The sequence below is a fragment of the Psammomys obesus genome, unplaced genomic scaffold (genome assembly GCF_907164565.1).
Source record: "Psammomys obesus unplaced genomic scaffold, mPsaObe1.curated_primary_1811, whole genome shotgun sequence".
Classification (NCBI taxonomy): domain Eukaryota; kingdom Metazoa; phylum Chordata; class Mammalia; order Rodentia; family Muridae; genus Psammomys; species Psammomys obesus.
Window position 1 is genome coordinate 15,492,344 of NW_026585626.1, and position 15,249 is coordinate 15,507,592.

Genomic DNA, 15,249 nt, shown 5'->3' on the forward strand with positions numbered 1-15,249 from the left:
TGTCATGCTGAGCCCACCAAAAGTGTATACATTCCCACTGGATGTCATGTGTATTCTTACCCACACAGGTTTTCTGCTTTGTCAGTAAGAAATCTTCATATCTTTCCCCAAGGTTACTTCTGAAAGGTACTTACTTGGCTTTAGGGGCATGGGTTGGAGTAGTAATTGTATTTCTCTTCTGTGTTTTCCTTTTTTACTTGTATCTCAAAAAAACAAAAATAAATATTCTTGCATGTCAAATAAGGAACAAGCCAAATCTGTAGCTCTCTTATGAAAGTGATGAGCTGTTGACAACACCAGGATGAAGCTGCTTTATCAAAGGTGCTGTATTTTGCCTCGGCAGGTCAATCCTAAAGCTTTCTCTACAGTCCTTGGTTCTTATCGCCTGAAATTGGAGCATTTCTGTTTATTTGTCCCCCCCCCCCAGCCGTCTTTCTATTTTCAAAACTGTTATGATCACACATGAAAAGAAAAGTGTCCTTGAACTTGGGCCTCTAATGTCCAATAACATTGGGCCTCTCGGATTTTGCAGGAATATATTATGCAAGGCTGGGAATTTTTTTCATGTTACTGAAAGCAGATAACATTGTATATAACATCTGCAGCTTGCTAAAAGTCATCTTAAAGAGGAAAGCACCCTATATTCTTCATCAGTTTGTATGGAAATGTTAACTTCACTGATGGGTTGGAACATTGCACAGTAATTACTTTCACAAGTTTATTGCTCAGGTTCTTCAGGAAGGGTGACTAGAACTGTTACAGGATGCTGATGTTTGTGGGTTGGTGTATGGAGGTCACAGACCTGGCAAGGAAACCTTAGCTGAGCCTACAGTGAAAGTGTGCAGACTGAGTTCCTGCAGTCTCCGAGTTTCCCTCTGAAGGTCATAGCTCTTCCAGGCATCCATTTTTTTGAAAGCAGATCTTCCGTACTCCACACTGATGCACATTTGAACAGAAGGCAAGTGAACTGGCCTAAAGTCACCCAAGGCTCTTCCTTTTTCAGAGGCAGCCTGATTAATTAGGCTCATATGATCCTTACTATAGTTAAAATTCCCAGATGTTTAGCCGGGCATGGTGGCCATGCCTCTAATCCCAGTGTTCAGGAGGCAAAGACAGGCAGATCTCTGTAAGTTGAAGGCCAGCCTGATCTACAGAGTGAGTTCCAGGACAGCCAGAGCTACACAGGGAGATCCTGTCTCCAAGCAAGCAAACAAACAAACAAATCCCCAGATATTCTTAGTAAAGACTCAGAGACTGAAAAATTTAAAACAGATGCTGGTAACCTGCTGTTTTACGTTACTATATTTTTTTATTTATTTAAGATGGTATCTCATGTAGCTCAAAATGACCTATGCTGTGTAGCCAAGGAAAATCTTTAACTTCTTACCCTCTTGTCTGTTCCTCCCTGAGTGCTGGGATAACAGGTACCACATATGCTCTCATATCCAACATATGAAGTACTAGAGACTGAGCCCAGGGCTTCATGCATGCTAGGCAAGCACTCTTATCATCTGAGCCACATCACCAGCCTTTCTTACCCCTACCTTGTTTTTGTGTCTGGGGTTTTTGTTTTATTTTGTTTTGTTTTTTTCTTTAGGACAGAGTCTTTTTATGTAGCCCAGGCTGCCCTGGAACTTACTTCATAGCCAAAGTTATCTGAAAAATCTAAGTCTAAATCCCCTTGTCTCAGGTTCCAAATTCGACATCAGAGCCTTGTCTGCTCTTTAGTTCCAGGTAGCTAATCATTGTCATTAAGCCCCACTGTTAAGTATCTTTTATAATATTTAGATGAATATTTAATTTCTTACTTTACCAGGAAAGAGTTCTTAGGCATAGCCAGTTTTTTTTAATCTATATATCTAGCTATAATAAAGATTTCCATATATAAAATGCACCTAAACAAAAGATAGTTTATCAGGTGGTAGTGGTGAACGCCTTTAATCCCAGCACTCAGGAGGCAGAGGCAGGCAGATTTCTGTGAGTTCAAGACCAGCCTGGTCTATAGAATAAGTACTAGGACAGCCAAGGCTACACAGAGAAACCCTGTCTTAAAACAAACAAACAAAACGATAGTTAAACCGGGGGGGGGGGGGGGGGGGGGGGGGAAAGAAGTACCATCCATTAAGAAAGGGCAAACATTTTTATCTTATAATAATGATATTTCGTTCTCCCCATTTTTGTATGTATGGGAGTTTCCCATGCCTGTGTGACCGTACACCACGCGGGGCTAACCGCCCCTTTCCTGATCTGGCTGTATGACTGGGACTCAAGATTTAGTCAGCTCATTTGATCACAGCCCCAACTTTCTTTTGATCCACTGGAGCAGATCTTAAACTCATGTGCTCAATGACCTTCCCACCTCAGCCTCCCAAGTAGCTAGAATTATAGGTACATAGCACCTTTCCCAGGCAAAACAATAACAAAAAGCAAGGTTTTACCCTGGAACACTATGTGGACCAGGCTGGCTTCAAACTCACAGAAATCTGCCTGCCTCTGCCTCCTGAGTGCTGGGACTAAAAATGCCTGCCATCATGCCTAGTCCCACATCTTGAGTGTTGGAATTAAAGGTCTTTGCCACCACTCCTAGCTCCAACTGAACCAGTAAGTCTTTTAAAATGTAAGATGTCTTAAGATTTGGAATTGAAAAATACAGTAGTTTACGTTGGGTATGTCACTCAGATATAAGAATTATTTCCCAGGATGCACAACGACCCAGCTCCCCCAAAAGACAAAATGTCTAGCAGTTTAGCTTATTCACTGTGATCTCATGGTCTGAATCTAATGATTGTGCTAGCCCTTGCTGAGAACTGAGTCATGTTACCTGCATTCCAGATTGTAGGCCTTTTTTCTCAACTTGCCAGAAGATAACCATGAGTGAAGCAGTGATGATTTCTCTTGTATTTAGAGATGCCCATCCAATTACAGAAACAGATTTCAACTCAAACTTTAAAATATGTCATGATTACTAGAAGAGGAGGGTTCCCATAGAGAATGGGACCTGTAATCCTTTTTCCTTTTCATGAACCTAATAGGATGAAACTCCTGACAGTAATAACAGTGACACAGAGGCTCCATTCTGTCCCACTGAAAGCCTTAGATCACCATGTAGTCTTGCTGTACAGTTCAGAAGCTAGCAAAGGCCTATTAGAATGTTCTGAAATGTTTGTGTAAGGGAAGAATTCGCTGGGGTCTGCACAAGTCCCAGAGGTTGTAACTGTATGGAAGAACACGATTGGGCTTTACTCATCCCAGAGTGTAGTAACTCCCCAAAACCTTTGCTAAATGATGACCCACTTTCAGATACTGATTTCTTTCTCCACCTACTATTTTTCAACCTTATTTTTTAGCCCTTGTAAGAAAGCATATTCTTTCGCTAACCTTTTATCTTCCTCAGATCATTTCATATAGCTAAATGTAGACCAGTTGTCCTCCTGAAAGGCTTTCCTGGAGCAGGGGTCGGAACAATAGGTGCACTGTTTAGAAAGCCAGGAAAAATCTTCCAGCATTTGCTACTTTTCTTTTCTGGCCCTCCCTTAGCTGCTCTGGAGCCAGCACCGTGGGGATCAACAGGGAGACTGCTTGCATACATTTGAGGACATAGCAGTGGCTGCAGTGGGAAAGGGCTAGGCTATTCATCTGCCTTTGAAACAGAAAAGCAGCACAGATGGTGAGTGATGTGCTAGGCCACACAAGTTCTTTTCCACAGGACTAAAGAGAATGGATTTCCTTAATTGTCACTGAAGTAGAACTTATGGGCCCCAACCTCAGGGGAGCAAGTTTTTGCTAAGTTGTGCAAGCCATTGATTCAGACCGATTCCAGACACACAGAGGCTTTTCTGCATTGTGATAATCTTGTAATAACCTGTGTCTCTCCGTTGAGGCCCTTCCTTGACCTTGAGGATTGCTTACATTCCTATAGCACTCCAAGGGCACACCTGCAGGATTGTCAAGACTTAATGTATGTGTGGTTTGAATAGATAGGGCCCTGTTTGACTCCATAGGGAGTGGCACTATTAGGAAGTATGGCCTTGTTAGAGTATATATGGCATTGTTGGAGAAAGTATGTCACTGTAGAAGTGGGCTTTGAGATCATATATGCTTATTCAGATCAAGATGTAGAACTCTCAGCTCCTTGTCCAGCACCATGTCTGCCTGCATGCTGCCATGCTTCCCACCATGATGATAATGAACTAAACCTCTGAAACTGTAAGCCAGCTCCAATTAAATGTTTTTCCTTATAAGAGGTGCCATGGTCATGGTGTCTCTTCACAGCAATAAAACCCTAACTAAGACAATATACACGATGGGGGTCAGGCATCTCAAAACATAATTGCACACATGATCCCAGCAGCCATGTAACATCTGTCCTTGGCCCTTGACATTTTAAGTTAGTGAAAATCCCTGAAATGTGATCCTCAAAACTCGTAAATCTTTACTTAGTAGGTCTTCAACTTTAAAATGTTAAATCAGTATGTTTGTGTCTGTTAGCAATTGTATGTGTGTGAAATACCCACCACCCACCTACCCCTCTCCATCACTGCCATTTTTAAGACTCCAGAAAGAACAGGCTGGATCTATAGCTCAATGTAAAGCACTTGCTGGCATGCACAAGGAGCTGGTCCTCTGAAACATGAAAAAACTCAGTTGGGCAGTTTTGACTCAGAAGACCCAGTAGGCTAAACAGAGATGCTGCCAAAAGTCAAATCACAGAGCTAAAGCAATGAGTTTTAAAGTGGGCCAAACTATGCAGAAAGGGCAAATATTAGTATTTAAGCCTTTTCAGTTCTAATTGCTTAAAAATAATAGAACATATTATCAAAAGCCAAGTTTTGGGTCTTCAAACACTAGTAAAACAAAACAAAAACAAACAACAACAAAACTCTAATTTGAGCATTAAAATTGCTACTTGAGGATCTTCCTTGGAAACTGCCTTAGAAACACAACAGAGGTATGTTTGTGCCTCTGGAGGGTGAAAACTGAAGGCCTTTCATGAGCCTTGAGCAAGCCAGCTGCTGTCAGGTTTACAAACAAGAAGTAGTTCAACCTCAAGTCTGTCTTGCTCCACTGGGATGGGGGATCCAGAAAGGGGAGCATGAATGTCCAGATCCTTAAAGGCAGGCTAGCCTGGAGAACAAGGACCACAGCTTTTAAAGTCTGCCTGTAAATGAATTCTGTACCATCTGAGCCCATCTGGAAACCTGCTTTAAACGGTGCAGAAAACTGCCCACTTGCAGAATTTTTATTAGTCCTCTATTTTGTTTCAGGATGGTAAATTGAGCCATAAATCAAACTTAAATCGAATCCCAAAATGAGACTCTCAGCCCCCCCTCTGTACTCCCCCTTTCTAGCTGTTCTAGCTTATTTAAAACAGCAAGGTGCTGTCCTGAAGCTTTCTGAAAAATAGGAAATGCTGTGAACCCAAATGCAAACCCAGCTTGGTCACATTCAATTGCATATTGCCTGTTTTCTTATCTGCAAAGTGGACCTAATAAGTGCCATGGACCTGACAAAGATTAAATGAAAGAACGTATAGGTGAGCCTCCTAGGTATAGCGCATGCCCAGTAAAGAGTTGCTATTGCAGTGTAGCTCTTGTGGCTTATACATTCCCACAGCTCATAAGTGAAAAAATAAGATGTTTCAACTGGCCATGCCAACTGAGGAAATGAGAATGGAAAGAATCCACTCTTGGTATTTTCATTTTTATTGCATGTCTCACATGTCTTATCTCCCCACTTGATGTCCGTAAACACTCCAACAGAATTCTCTCCTTCCTTTCCATGCTACACAATGATTAACATAAGTGCTGAACAACTGGAAGACACTCAGAAATGATTGTTGATGTGAACTTAATCAGTGATATCTGACATCTGTGTTTACCTTCTCAGGAGAACAGACTAACCCTGCCATATGGAAATGTGAACATCTCCTTGTATCTGTGATATCCCAATAAAACCACGGAGAGGAGGGCTGGAGAGATGGCTCAGCAGTTAAGAGTAGTAGGCTGCTCTTCCAGGGTCCTGAGTTCAATTCCCAGCACCCACATGGTGGCTCACAACCATTTATACTGGGATCTGATGCCATCTTCTGGCATGCAAGTATACATGCAGATAGATATGTAAAATAAATATTTTTTAAAAGCAAAAAAAAGCATGCAGGTATACATGCAGATAGATATATAAAATAAATATTTTTAAAAGGCTAAAAAACAAAACATGGAGAGATCTACCATCTTCATGTCATTTTGCTCCCTACTTGGCCACTATGCCTATAGCCACTGTGTTGTACATAGAATCAACATTGCAGCTGGGACTAAGAGAAGCTTCCTTGTCTCTGTTTTTAAGTGAAATCTTAATTTTCTGATAACCCTTAGATTAGCTAGAGGTTCTTTACACTTAGCCTTTTCATCTGCAGATTTAAATATTTTTAATGGTTTTTCAGTAGCTTTGTAGTTAACAAGTTAACAAGTCTACTGCTGTATTCATCTTTTTTTAAATGCATATTTTTCTTAAGCTCTATTGATATCCTAACATCCAATTACCATTTTTGAGAAAACTTGTAAATACATTGTTCTTGTTTGAAATCCTTAGAGATCTAGTACATAAAATACTTAATTGTGTATATGCATATTTGATTATGCATATTTTATATGCGTAATTGATAAAATGTATAATCATCCTTAAGTCTTCACTGGGAAGCAAGGGCATGGGTGATCTTAGAGAGTGGTTATAACTACTAATGTATGAAATCCCAGCACCTAGGAAGCAGAGGCAGGCAGACCTTTGTGAGTTTGAGGCCAGGTTGGTGTACATACTGAGTTCTACTACTGAGAGCCTATCTAAAAAGAAAAGAGAAAATTTTGTAAATTTTTGTAAAGTTTTAAAAATGGCCTTCTTTTTTTTAACTTTTATTAATTACACTTTATTCATTTTGTATCCCCCCATAAGCCCCTCCCTCCTCCCCTCCGGGTCCCACCCTCCCCCCCTTTCTGCATGCATGCCCCTCCCCAAGTCCACTGATAGGGGAGGTCCTCCTCTCCTTCTTTCTGATCTTAGTCTATCAGTTCTCATCAGAAGTGGCTGCATTGTCAGGGTTCTAGGTTATCTCCACGGATAGTCCTTGGTTGGAGTATGAGTCTCTGGGAAGTTCCCTGTGTTCAAATTATCTTGTTCTGTTGCTCTCCTTGTGGAGTTCCTGTCCTCTCCAGCTCTTACTATTTCCCACTTCTTACATAGAATTCCATTCACTCTGCCCGTCAGTTGGCCATCAGGCTCAGCATCTGCTTTGACAGTCTGCACGGCAGAGGCTTTCAGAGGCCCTCTGTGGCAGGTTCTAAACAAACTAAGCAAAAGAGAGGACCCTAACTAAAAATGTTCAATCCCCATCCTGAAAGGCAAAGAGGATGGACATCAGAAGAAAAAGAAAACAGGAAAATTGGCCTTCTTTCAAGGATGTGTCTGACCTGTGGAGGATATGGGGAGCTTTGTCTGTTCTGGATTTTACTGTTTGTTTTTTATTATTATTAATGCATATTAATAACTCAGACATTAGTCTGAGTTTCATCATGATAATTTTATACACACATATAAGCAGTTCTGGTTTGTCTGTGAGAAACTGAGACCAAAATTCATTTCTCCCATCAAACACAGTTGATCAGTCCTCATCAAAATCCCTTCCATGTAATTCCAAGAACACTCTGTCTGTTTCCTACCCAGTTTGAACGCCATGACCCTGTAGATGGGAGAATCACTGAGAGGCAGTTTGGTGGCATGTTGCTGGCCTACAGTGGAGTGCAGTCCAAGAAGCTGACCGCCATGCAGAGACAGCTGAAGAAGCACTTCAAAGAGGGGAAGGTAAGTTGCCTTGGATACAGAAAGAAATGAAACCATGGGAGTGTCTGGTTATTGCAAAGATACCAATAATAATGAAAATGTGTCATGAACTAGTCAACAGTGAATACATCTCAAAGAACAGGAGAAAGGACAGGAGAACCTCAGGTTTCTTGTTCAAACAAAGGTGGGGGAGGAGCAGTCTGAAGGAGAGAACAGACCTTTAACTTTCAGGCACACATACCCACAATAGAGCCTGAACTAGAGCTGTCTACCCAGAGACCCTCACTGTAGGCTCCAAATCTTTCCCAATAAACAGCACTAGTCACATGGCCATAATCACCACCAGCGTGGCACTGAAAATGTCCTGTGGGTGATGGCCAGAGTAGTGTGATGTGATCAAGACAAAGCTTCTCTGAAGATGGATTCAGCTGCTTCTGTAGCAGTTCCCATGATTATTGTAGGTAAATCCCTGACCTCACTGGCCCTGAGAATTGAACTTTTCCTATCTGCTTGGCATGAGACCATCATAGCTTTTAAAAGCCAATAACTGGAAAAGAAATAAGATGGCAGCATGTGTCCCAGTTCAGTTTCCTTATTGTTTGAGTAAGAAATCTTTCATGAATACCACTGCTTTCTAACTGCTTCTCAGCTGGACATTTTCTGCCTCACGTTGGATGTTGGAAAGCTGAAAGGCCTCTGGGCCAGCCTAGGTTCTTCTGAAACTTATCCAGCCTGTTTCCACAGCAGATGTTCTCTTGGCTGAAGGGTAGACCTGTCATTCCTGGAGTAAGAAATATTTCTTCCCCTGGAGAGTATACTATCCAGTACCCAGCTCGTATCTGTGGAAATTTATAACACATCAGTTGCATGTCTTTAGGAGGTTTTTCGCTGGTCACATGCCTTTTGCATACAGGAAGCCTGCTTTTCTCTAGACAGACTTTTCATCTTTGTTTTGTGAGATATTCTTCTTGTTTGTTGTTTGTTAGGTTTTTGGAGTGCTAAGGATACAGCCTGGGGCCTCGTGCATGCTAGGCAGATGTGCTACACTGACCTACATACCAAGCCTGAACAGACTTATTTTTAAAGGTTGCTGCAGACCTTAAGTTAGCTATCAATCATGATAGGCTAATTCATATTTTATCCTGAATTTATATTTGAAGGTTATGAATGAGATGTTGAAGATGTCTTCCTTGAAGTCATAGAATGTTTTAGCTTGTACAAGAGTTAATTTAGGACCGAAGACCTTGGGGGGGGGGGGGGAAGCTCTGGTGTGAAAGGACAAACTTTTTCAAATTGGAAATTGGGTGCAAAATTACTTTTGGCCAGAATTTCTAGCCTGTTTTAGCTAGGAGATTAAAATTGATTGCCCTCTTGTGTTGATTAAATAGTTGTGAACATAGTAATTAGCCAAAATGAGAGTTAATAATGGCCTTTACCCCTAATGTTAGCAGTCCATTTTTCCAGAGCCATTTCCTATTAAGAAGAAATCTCCATCTGTTTTTAACGGCTTTCTTTATTCCATTTTGGGTCTGTTAGTATGAAAATGTAAGGGCTGGAGAACCAGTTCAGCTGTTAAGGGCATTGGCTGCTCTTGTAAAGGCCTAGGATCAGATCCCAGCACCCACATGGTGGCTTGAAGCTTTCTGGAACTCCAGTTCCGGGGTATCTAATGCCCTGTACTGGCTTCCACAGGGACTAGATATGCACATGGTACACATACGTATGCACAAACACTCATGCCCATAAAATATGAATGAATAAACCTTAAAAAATATAAAATGACACTTCTTCAAACCAATTAAGTCAGAGTTCAGAAGGAAGTTAGGTGTGTGTATGTCTCTTAAACTGGCTTCATTTATTCCAGCCTTTACTCCTTTTACTTCCCTCAAGATGCTACACAAAGAAGAAAGAATCCCTTTTAAGGTTTAAGAAAATAAAACTAGGGCTGGAAAGATGATTCAGAGGTTAAGAGCACTGGTTGCTCTCCCAGAGGTCCTGAGTTCAATTCCCAGCAACCATATGGTGGCCCACTCTTCTGGTATGCAAGTGTATATGCAGACAGAACACTGTATACTAAATAAATAAATAAATAAATAAATAAATAAGTAGATAAATAAATAAATAAATCTTTGAAAAAAAGACAAAAGAAGGAAAATAAATCTAGTTCCATAGAGATGAGCCTAGTAGCTTACAAGTGACTACTCATCAGTTACTGACTGCTCTTTTTCTTATTAATACAGTATTCATCTGTCTTTTCTTTATCAAAGTCTGGGCCAATCACTTACCCAGAGTTCCTGGGAAAGTCCAGGAAAAGGCACATAAGGAGCAGATGAGACCTGAGAGAAAGAACTGTGGAGGATTAGAAGTGGAGACAGCTTGTTCACATGGTGAGGAGGGTGAGAACAGCCACCACTGGACAAGAGATCCCATGGTAGCTGAGAGGGTGAAGCCCAGAATTGAAATTTCCCAAGAAAAGGGCTGTTCTTCAGAGAAGGGTTCCTGGAATCACCAGTGCAGAGGCTTCCCAGGTGGTCCCAATGACAGCCCAGCCCAGAGCCAGCCACCCCAACCATGACAGCCCAGCCCAGAGCCAACAAGCAAGGCTGTGTTGTGGATGTCCTGTGAAATGATGCAGATTTGGAAGCTACAGCTCAGTGCAGATGGGGCTTGGAACATGGGTTGGCCAAGCCACTGAGGCTCTCATCTGTTAGTGTTTCTGCTTTGTCTACACCATTTTGGGTGACTCGGTAGCTGTGAAGTACTCCTGACCAAGGAGCAAGTAGAGATGAACTTTAAACAGACCTACATTTCAGGAGGGGTTGAGTCGTCCAAGGGGAGAGAAGACAGCAAGGGAAGGACATGATACTGACAATTTTCTCTGTGCTAGATTTAGTACTCTTGCACCCAGCTGTCACAGTTTTGCTCGGTAGACAGAATCATTGCTCACATGAAACAGTATTTCTTTTTTTTTTTTTTTTTTTAATTTTTTTAAAGACAGGTTTCTCTGTATAGTGCTGACTGTCCTGGAACTCTGTAGATCAGACTGGCCCTGAACGCAGAGATCTGCCTGCCTCTGCCTCCCAGAATGCTGGCATTAAAGATGTGTGCCACCATGCTGGGCTTGGAAAAGGTTTTGGTTTTGGTTTTGGTTTTGGTTTTGGTTTTGGTTTTTAGAGGCAGGGTTTCTCTGTGTAGTATAGCCTTGGATGTCCTGGACTTGCTTTGTAGACCAGGCTGGCCTTGAACTCACAGAGAGCCACCTGCCTCTGCCTCCCCAAGTGCTGGGATTACAGGCATGCTGGAAAAGTATTCTTAAGAGCCTTAGCTTTTGACCAGAACTCACACACTGTCTTAAGAGGCAACACCAATATCCAAAGCCAACAAGATTCCATAACCTTCCTGTTGATGAACCTATTAATTGCCTAGCTTTTGACAAGGAATTAACTTATGTAGCCCGCACTGGCCTTGACCTCTCAATCCTCCTGCCTCAGCCCCCAAGTGCTGGGATTTCAACCATGTCCACCACTCACAGCTTGTTGCCACTCTGTTTATTCCCTATGTTCTGAATAAGCACAGGTTTGGGAGCAACAACAAGCCTCTGTCACCAGGTTCTAGCCGAAGGTTCCCAGGGAAATAAAAAGGTCTGTTTACTGAGGCAGATGGTGGAGGACCTTAAGTCCTTAGCCTTGAAGTCTAGGAGTCTGTCCGCTTGACAACAGGAATTCACTGACATTTTGTGAGCAGGAAAAGATGAAATGAAGAAAGCAATGTTTCAAGCTTAGATGCTTATGGGAATGTTAAGCCACAGAAATAGGTCATTTCCCTTGCCTCCAGGATGCGTTGTTTATGCATATCCACAGCCCCTCACCTTGGTGTGGGTATTTACCTTCCAAAGGAAGCCAGGTTCTCCTCACCTTCATTCTTATCAACTCCAGCTGCATTTGGTTTGTGTTTTAGAGATAGACTTTCTCTATGTAGCCCTGACTGTCCTGGTGCTCATTCTGAAGCTAGACTAGGCTAGCCTCAGACACACAGAGATGTACCTGCTTCTGCCTCCAGTGTGCTCCACCATGCCTTTATTTAAAAATAAAAATTTTAAACTTTACTTTTTAAATTTACTTATTGGGGGAAAAAAGAGCACATATTCTACAGCATGTGTGTGGAGGTCGGAGGACAACTGAAGGAGCCTGTGGTCTCTTTCCACTGTGTGCAATCTGCTGAATGCACTCAGGTCATCAGGCTTGCCAGCAATTCACTGAGCCCTCTCACCAGTCCTGCATTTTATTTTTTTAAACAACCTTATTGAGGTGTATTTTATAAGCCATGAAAGTCACCATTTTAAGTGTACAGTTCAGTGGTTATTAGTAAATGTACAGTTATGCAACATAATTGTCATCCAGTATGCAGACATTCCTGTCACCCCAAAAGATCCCTCATGCTAGTCTTCAGGTAATGTGCATCTCTGCCTTACTCCTATAAATCAACCCTCTCTCTCCAGATGATTTGCCTGTTCTGAGCATTTCATAACAAATGCAATGTCATAGTGTAGTCTTACTCCTCTGCCTTCTTTTTCTTAGCATAATGCTTTGAAGATTTATCTCTGCTGATGCACATATTAATCCTTTCTTTTTTTTTTTTTTTTTTTTTGCTTTTTATTGCTGAGTAGTAAATAGTGTTTCATCATCCATGTTTTCTTCACCAGTCACCATCAAATGCACAACCAAATTGCTTCTGTTTTAGGCTGTTAGGAATACTGTTCTTGTTAGTGTTTACATGCAAGTTTCTACATGGGCTTATGTTCTGTTGTTGTTGTCGTCGTATCATTGTCCTTTAATATAATGATGTTGCTGTTATATTTGTGGGCGTTATGCTTGCATGTATGTTTGTAAACCATGAGTGTGCCTTAGTGTGTGCAGAGGCCAGAGGAGTGTATCAGACCCCCTAGAACTGGAGTTATAAATGGTTGTGAGCTGCCATATGGATGCTAAGAATTGAACTGGGTCCTCTGGAAGAAAACCTAGTGCTCTTAACCACTAAGCCATCTCTCCAGCCCCTGGACCTATCATTATCATCATCATCATCATCATTATTATTATTAAAACTCCTAAGAAGGAGATTGCTAGGTCATATTAGATAGTTATGTTTAACTTTTTAAGAGACATCCAAACTAAGCCAGTCATGGTGATGCACAGCTTTAACCCTGGCACCTGGAAGGGAAAGGCAGGCAGATCTCTGTGAATCTCAGGTTAGCTTGTTGTACAGTGTGAGTTCCAGGCCATCCAGAAGCCATGTTGAGAGACCCTGTCTCAAAAAGCAAAACTAAAAATTTAAAAGACGTCATTTTAGTAGATATCATTATGGTTTTAATTTGTATTTTTCTAATGTGTTTATTGTTCATGTATCTTATTTTAGCAAAATGTCTGTTGACTATTCATTTGGTTGGTTATAGTGATGAGATCAAACCTAGGGCCTGTGTACAGAGAACAAGTGCTATCTATGCTCTGAGCTACATATGCACTAACAAATCTTTCATTGTTAGCCTTCTCACTATTGAGTTGTATGAGTTCTCTATACAATCTGAGTATAAGTCCTTTATCAAAAGAACAATTTTCAGGTTCCTGCTGTCACCATGCTCGCTGACATCAGCCGGGCCATTGAGCCTACAGGGGGTGGAGTGGCCCCAGCATGTGCTGTGTATCAACTACGCTGAGGTGGAGGTGGATGAGCTGGGCAAAGTGAGTCCACCGGGTTAAGGATAGGCCCAGCAGCCTTTCATGGGATGGCCTCGATCCAGGGAAACTCTACACCATGGACCCAGATGGTCCTAACAGGAAGGACCCCAAATTCAAGGACCTTTTCTGGTGGTCAACATGAAGGGTAATGGTATCAGCAGTGGCATGGTCCTCATATCTGGCTGGTGTAAAAGCAGGACAGACCACTGGACTGTGAACAGCCAATCCTGGATGGAGACCACTGCAGCAAGCTCAAGGTGGTGGCTTTCTGCAAGAAGTACTGCCTGGGTGCCCCGGTGGTGGGCACGTTACCAGGCAGAGTGGGATGACTTACGTGCCCACGCTCTCCGAGCAGCTGTGTGGGAAGTAGGGGTGCTACAGAGGCCAGCAGTCCCAGGGAACCCCACATTTTGTCAAGTTGTGTAAAGCATGTTTCTCCCGCTTCCTTCCCAGCCCTCCCAGGGAATCCTGAGCCTGCTAGGATAGAGGTTTAGGGTGAGTCTTCTTGCTGCCCATGCTTAGATTCTAGATAGTCACATCCCAGCCTGTGTTCTGTTAGGCTCCATCTAGGGGTGTTTGGTATTCTAAGGAGTCATTATAGTGTTGATTGAAGAAGAGCAACTCTGAAAAAGAAGGAACACAGGAAGAGGGCCAGGGCTAGTGTTGTCTGTAAGTGCTTTAACAGGGAGACTCGGTCCAGAACCAGGCACAGTGGCATCTTTTGAAGTGTCTTTCAGGGTCCTGTCCCCCGAGTAGACAACCCAAGCCTCCTGTCTCAGCTAAGTCCTGACAATTCAGCTTGGTCTGGTGGCTGCACAGGTCCTATAGCTCTAAAGAACAGGGTTACCGTGAGGAGGTATGGCCATGGAGAGGGACCTTGCTAAGCTTGTTGTTTCTCAGTGGTATGAGCAAAAGTCACTGGAGTTGCTGGGTGTGTTAATGCTGTTCATCGTCAAATAAAAATAAAGGTACTGGATTCAGACAAAAAAAAAAGTGATTTTTCAAATGCTTTCTTTTAGCCTCTCATTTGCAGTTTTCTCTTCGTTTTGATGAGCTTTGACTTACCAGTAACTTTGGTTTGGTTTGGTGTTAGGTTTTGGTATAGATTGTGCTTTGCCACATTATGTAAGAATTCATGCCTCATTTGGCCATGTAACTATTCACTGTTAGCCTGGCAAGATGGCGTATTCCTGTAATCCCAGCACTCAGGGTAGTAGAGGCAGGCAGATCTGTGTGAGTTTGAGGCCAGCCTAATCTACAGAGCAAGTCCAGGACAGCCAAGGCTACACAGAGAAACCCTGTCACAACAAGTCCAAGACAGCCAAGGCTACACAGAGAAATCTTGTCTTTCTCTCTCTTTCTCATACTCGTGTGCACACACACACACACAAAAAAAACAACACTCTTTTCTTCTAAAATTTTACTGATTGCTTTTACTTTCAAAAGACTATTCACTTCGTTAACAAGCCTCTGTTGTTAGATGCATTTTTACGGTGCCTAGAAAATCTCCTCTACTTCTACAAGCTACTGTTAGTCTTCCCTTCTTTTCTGAGCAGCCTCGCCTTTGTATAAGTCCATCTTCCCTACACTTAACCAATTAACTAGTTTACAGAGCAGTTTCCATTTTCTACCTCCTCATAGAATATCAAGACTCTAACTGTCACCAAGCTCAGGGGGAGGGGACACT

General features: G+C 42.2%; 1 protein-coding gene and 1 pseudogene across 1 annotated transcript in view; both read left to right on the forward strand.

Moving 5' to 3' along the window:
• Positions 1 to 15,249, forward strand: part of Micu1 (mitochondrial calcium uptake 1) — a 176,674-nt gene that overhangs the window by 123,296 nt on the left and 38,129 nt on the right. Inside the window, exon 9 of the mRNA XM_055614402.1 lies at positions 7,714 to 7,851. Coding sequence (XP_055470377.1) covers positions 7,714 to 7,851 — 138 coding nt within the window. The remainder of the gene's footprint in view (positions 1 to 7,713; positions 7,852 to 15,249) is intronic.
• On the forward strand, positions 12,266 to 13,932 carry LOC129682277 (phosphatidylethanolamine-binding protein 1-like; annotated as a pseudogene).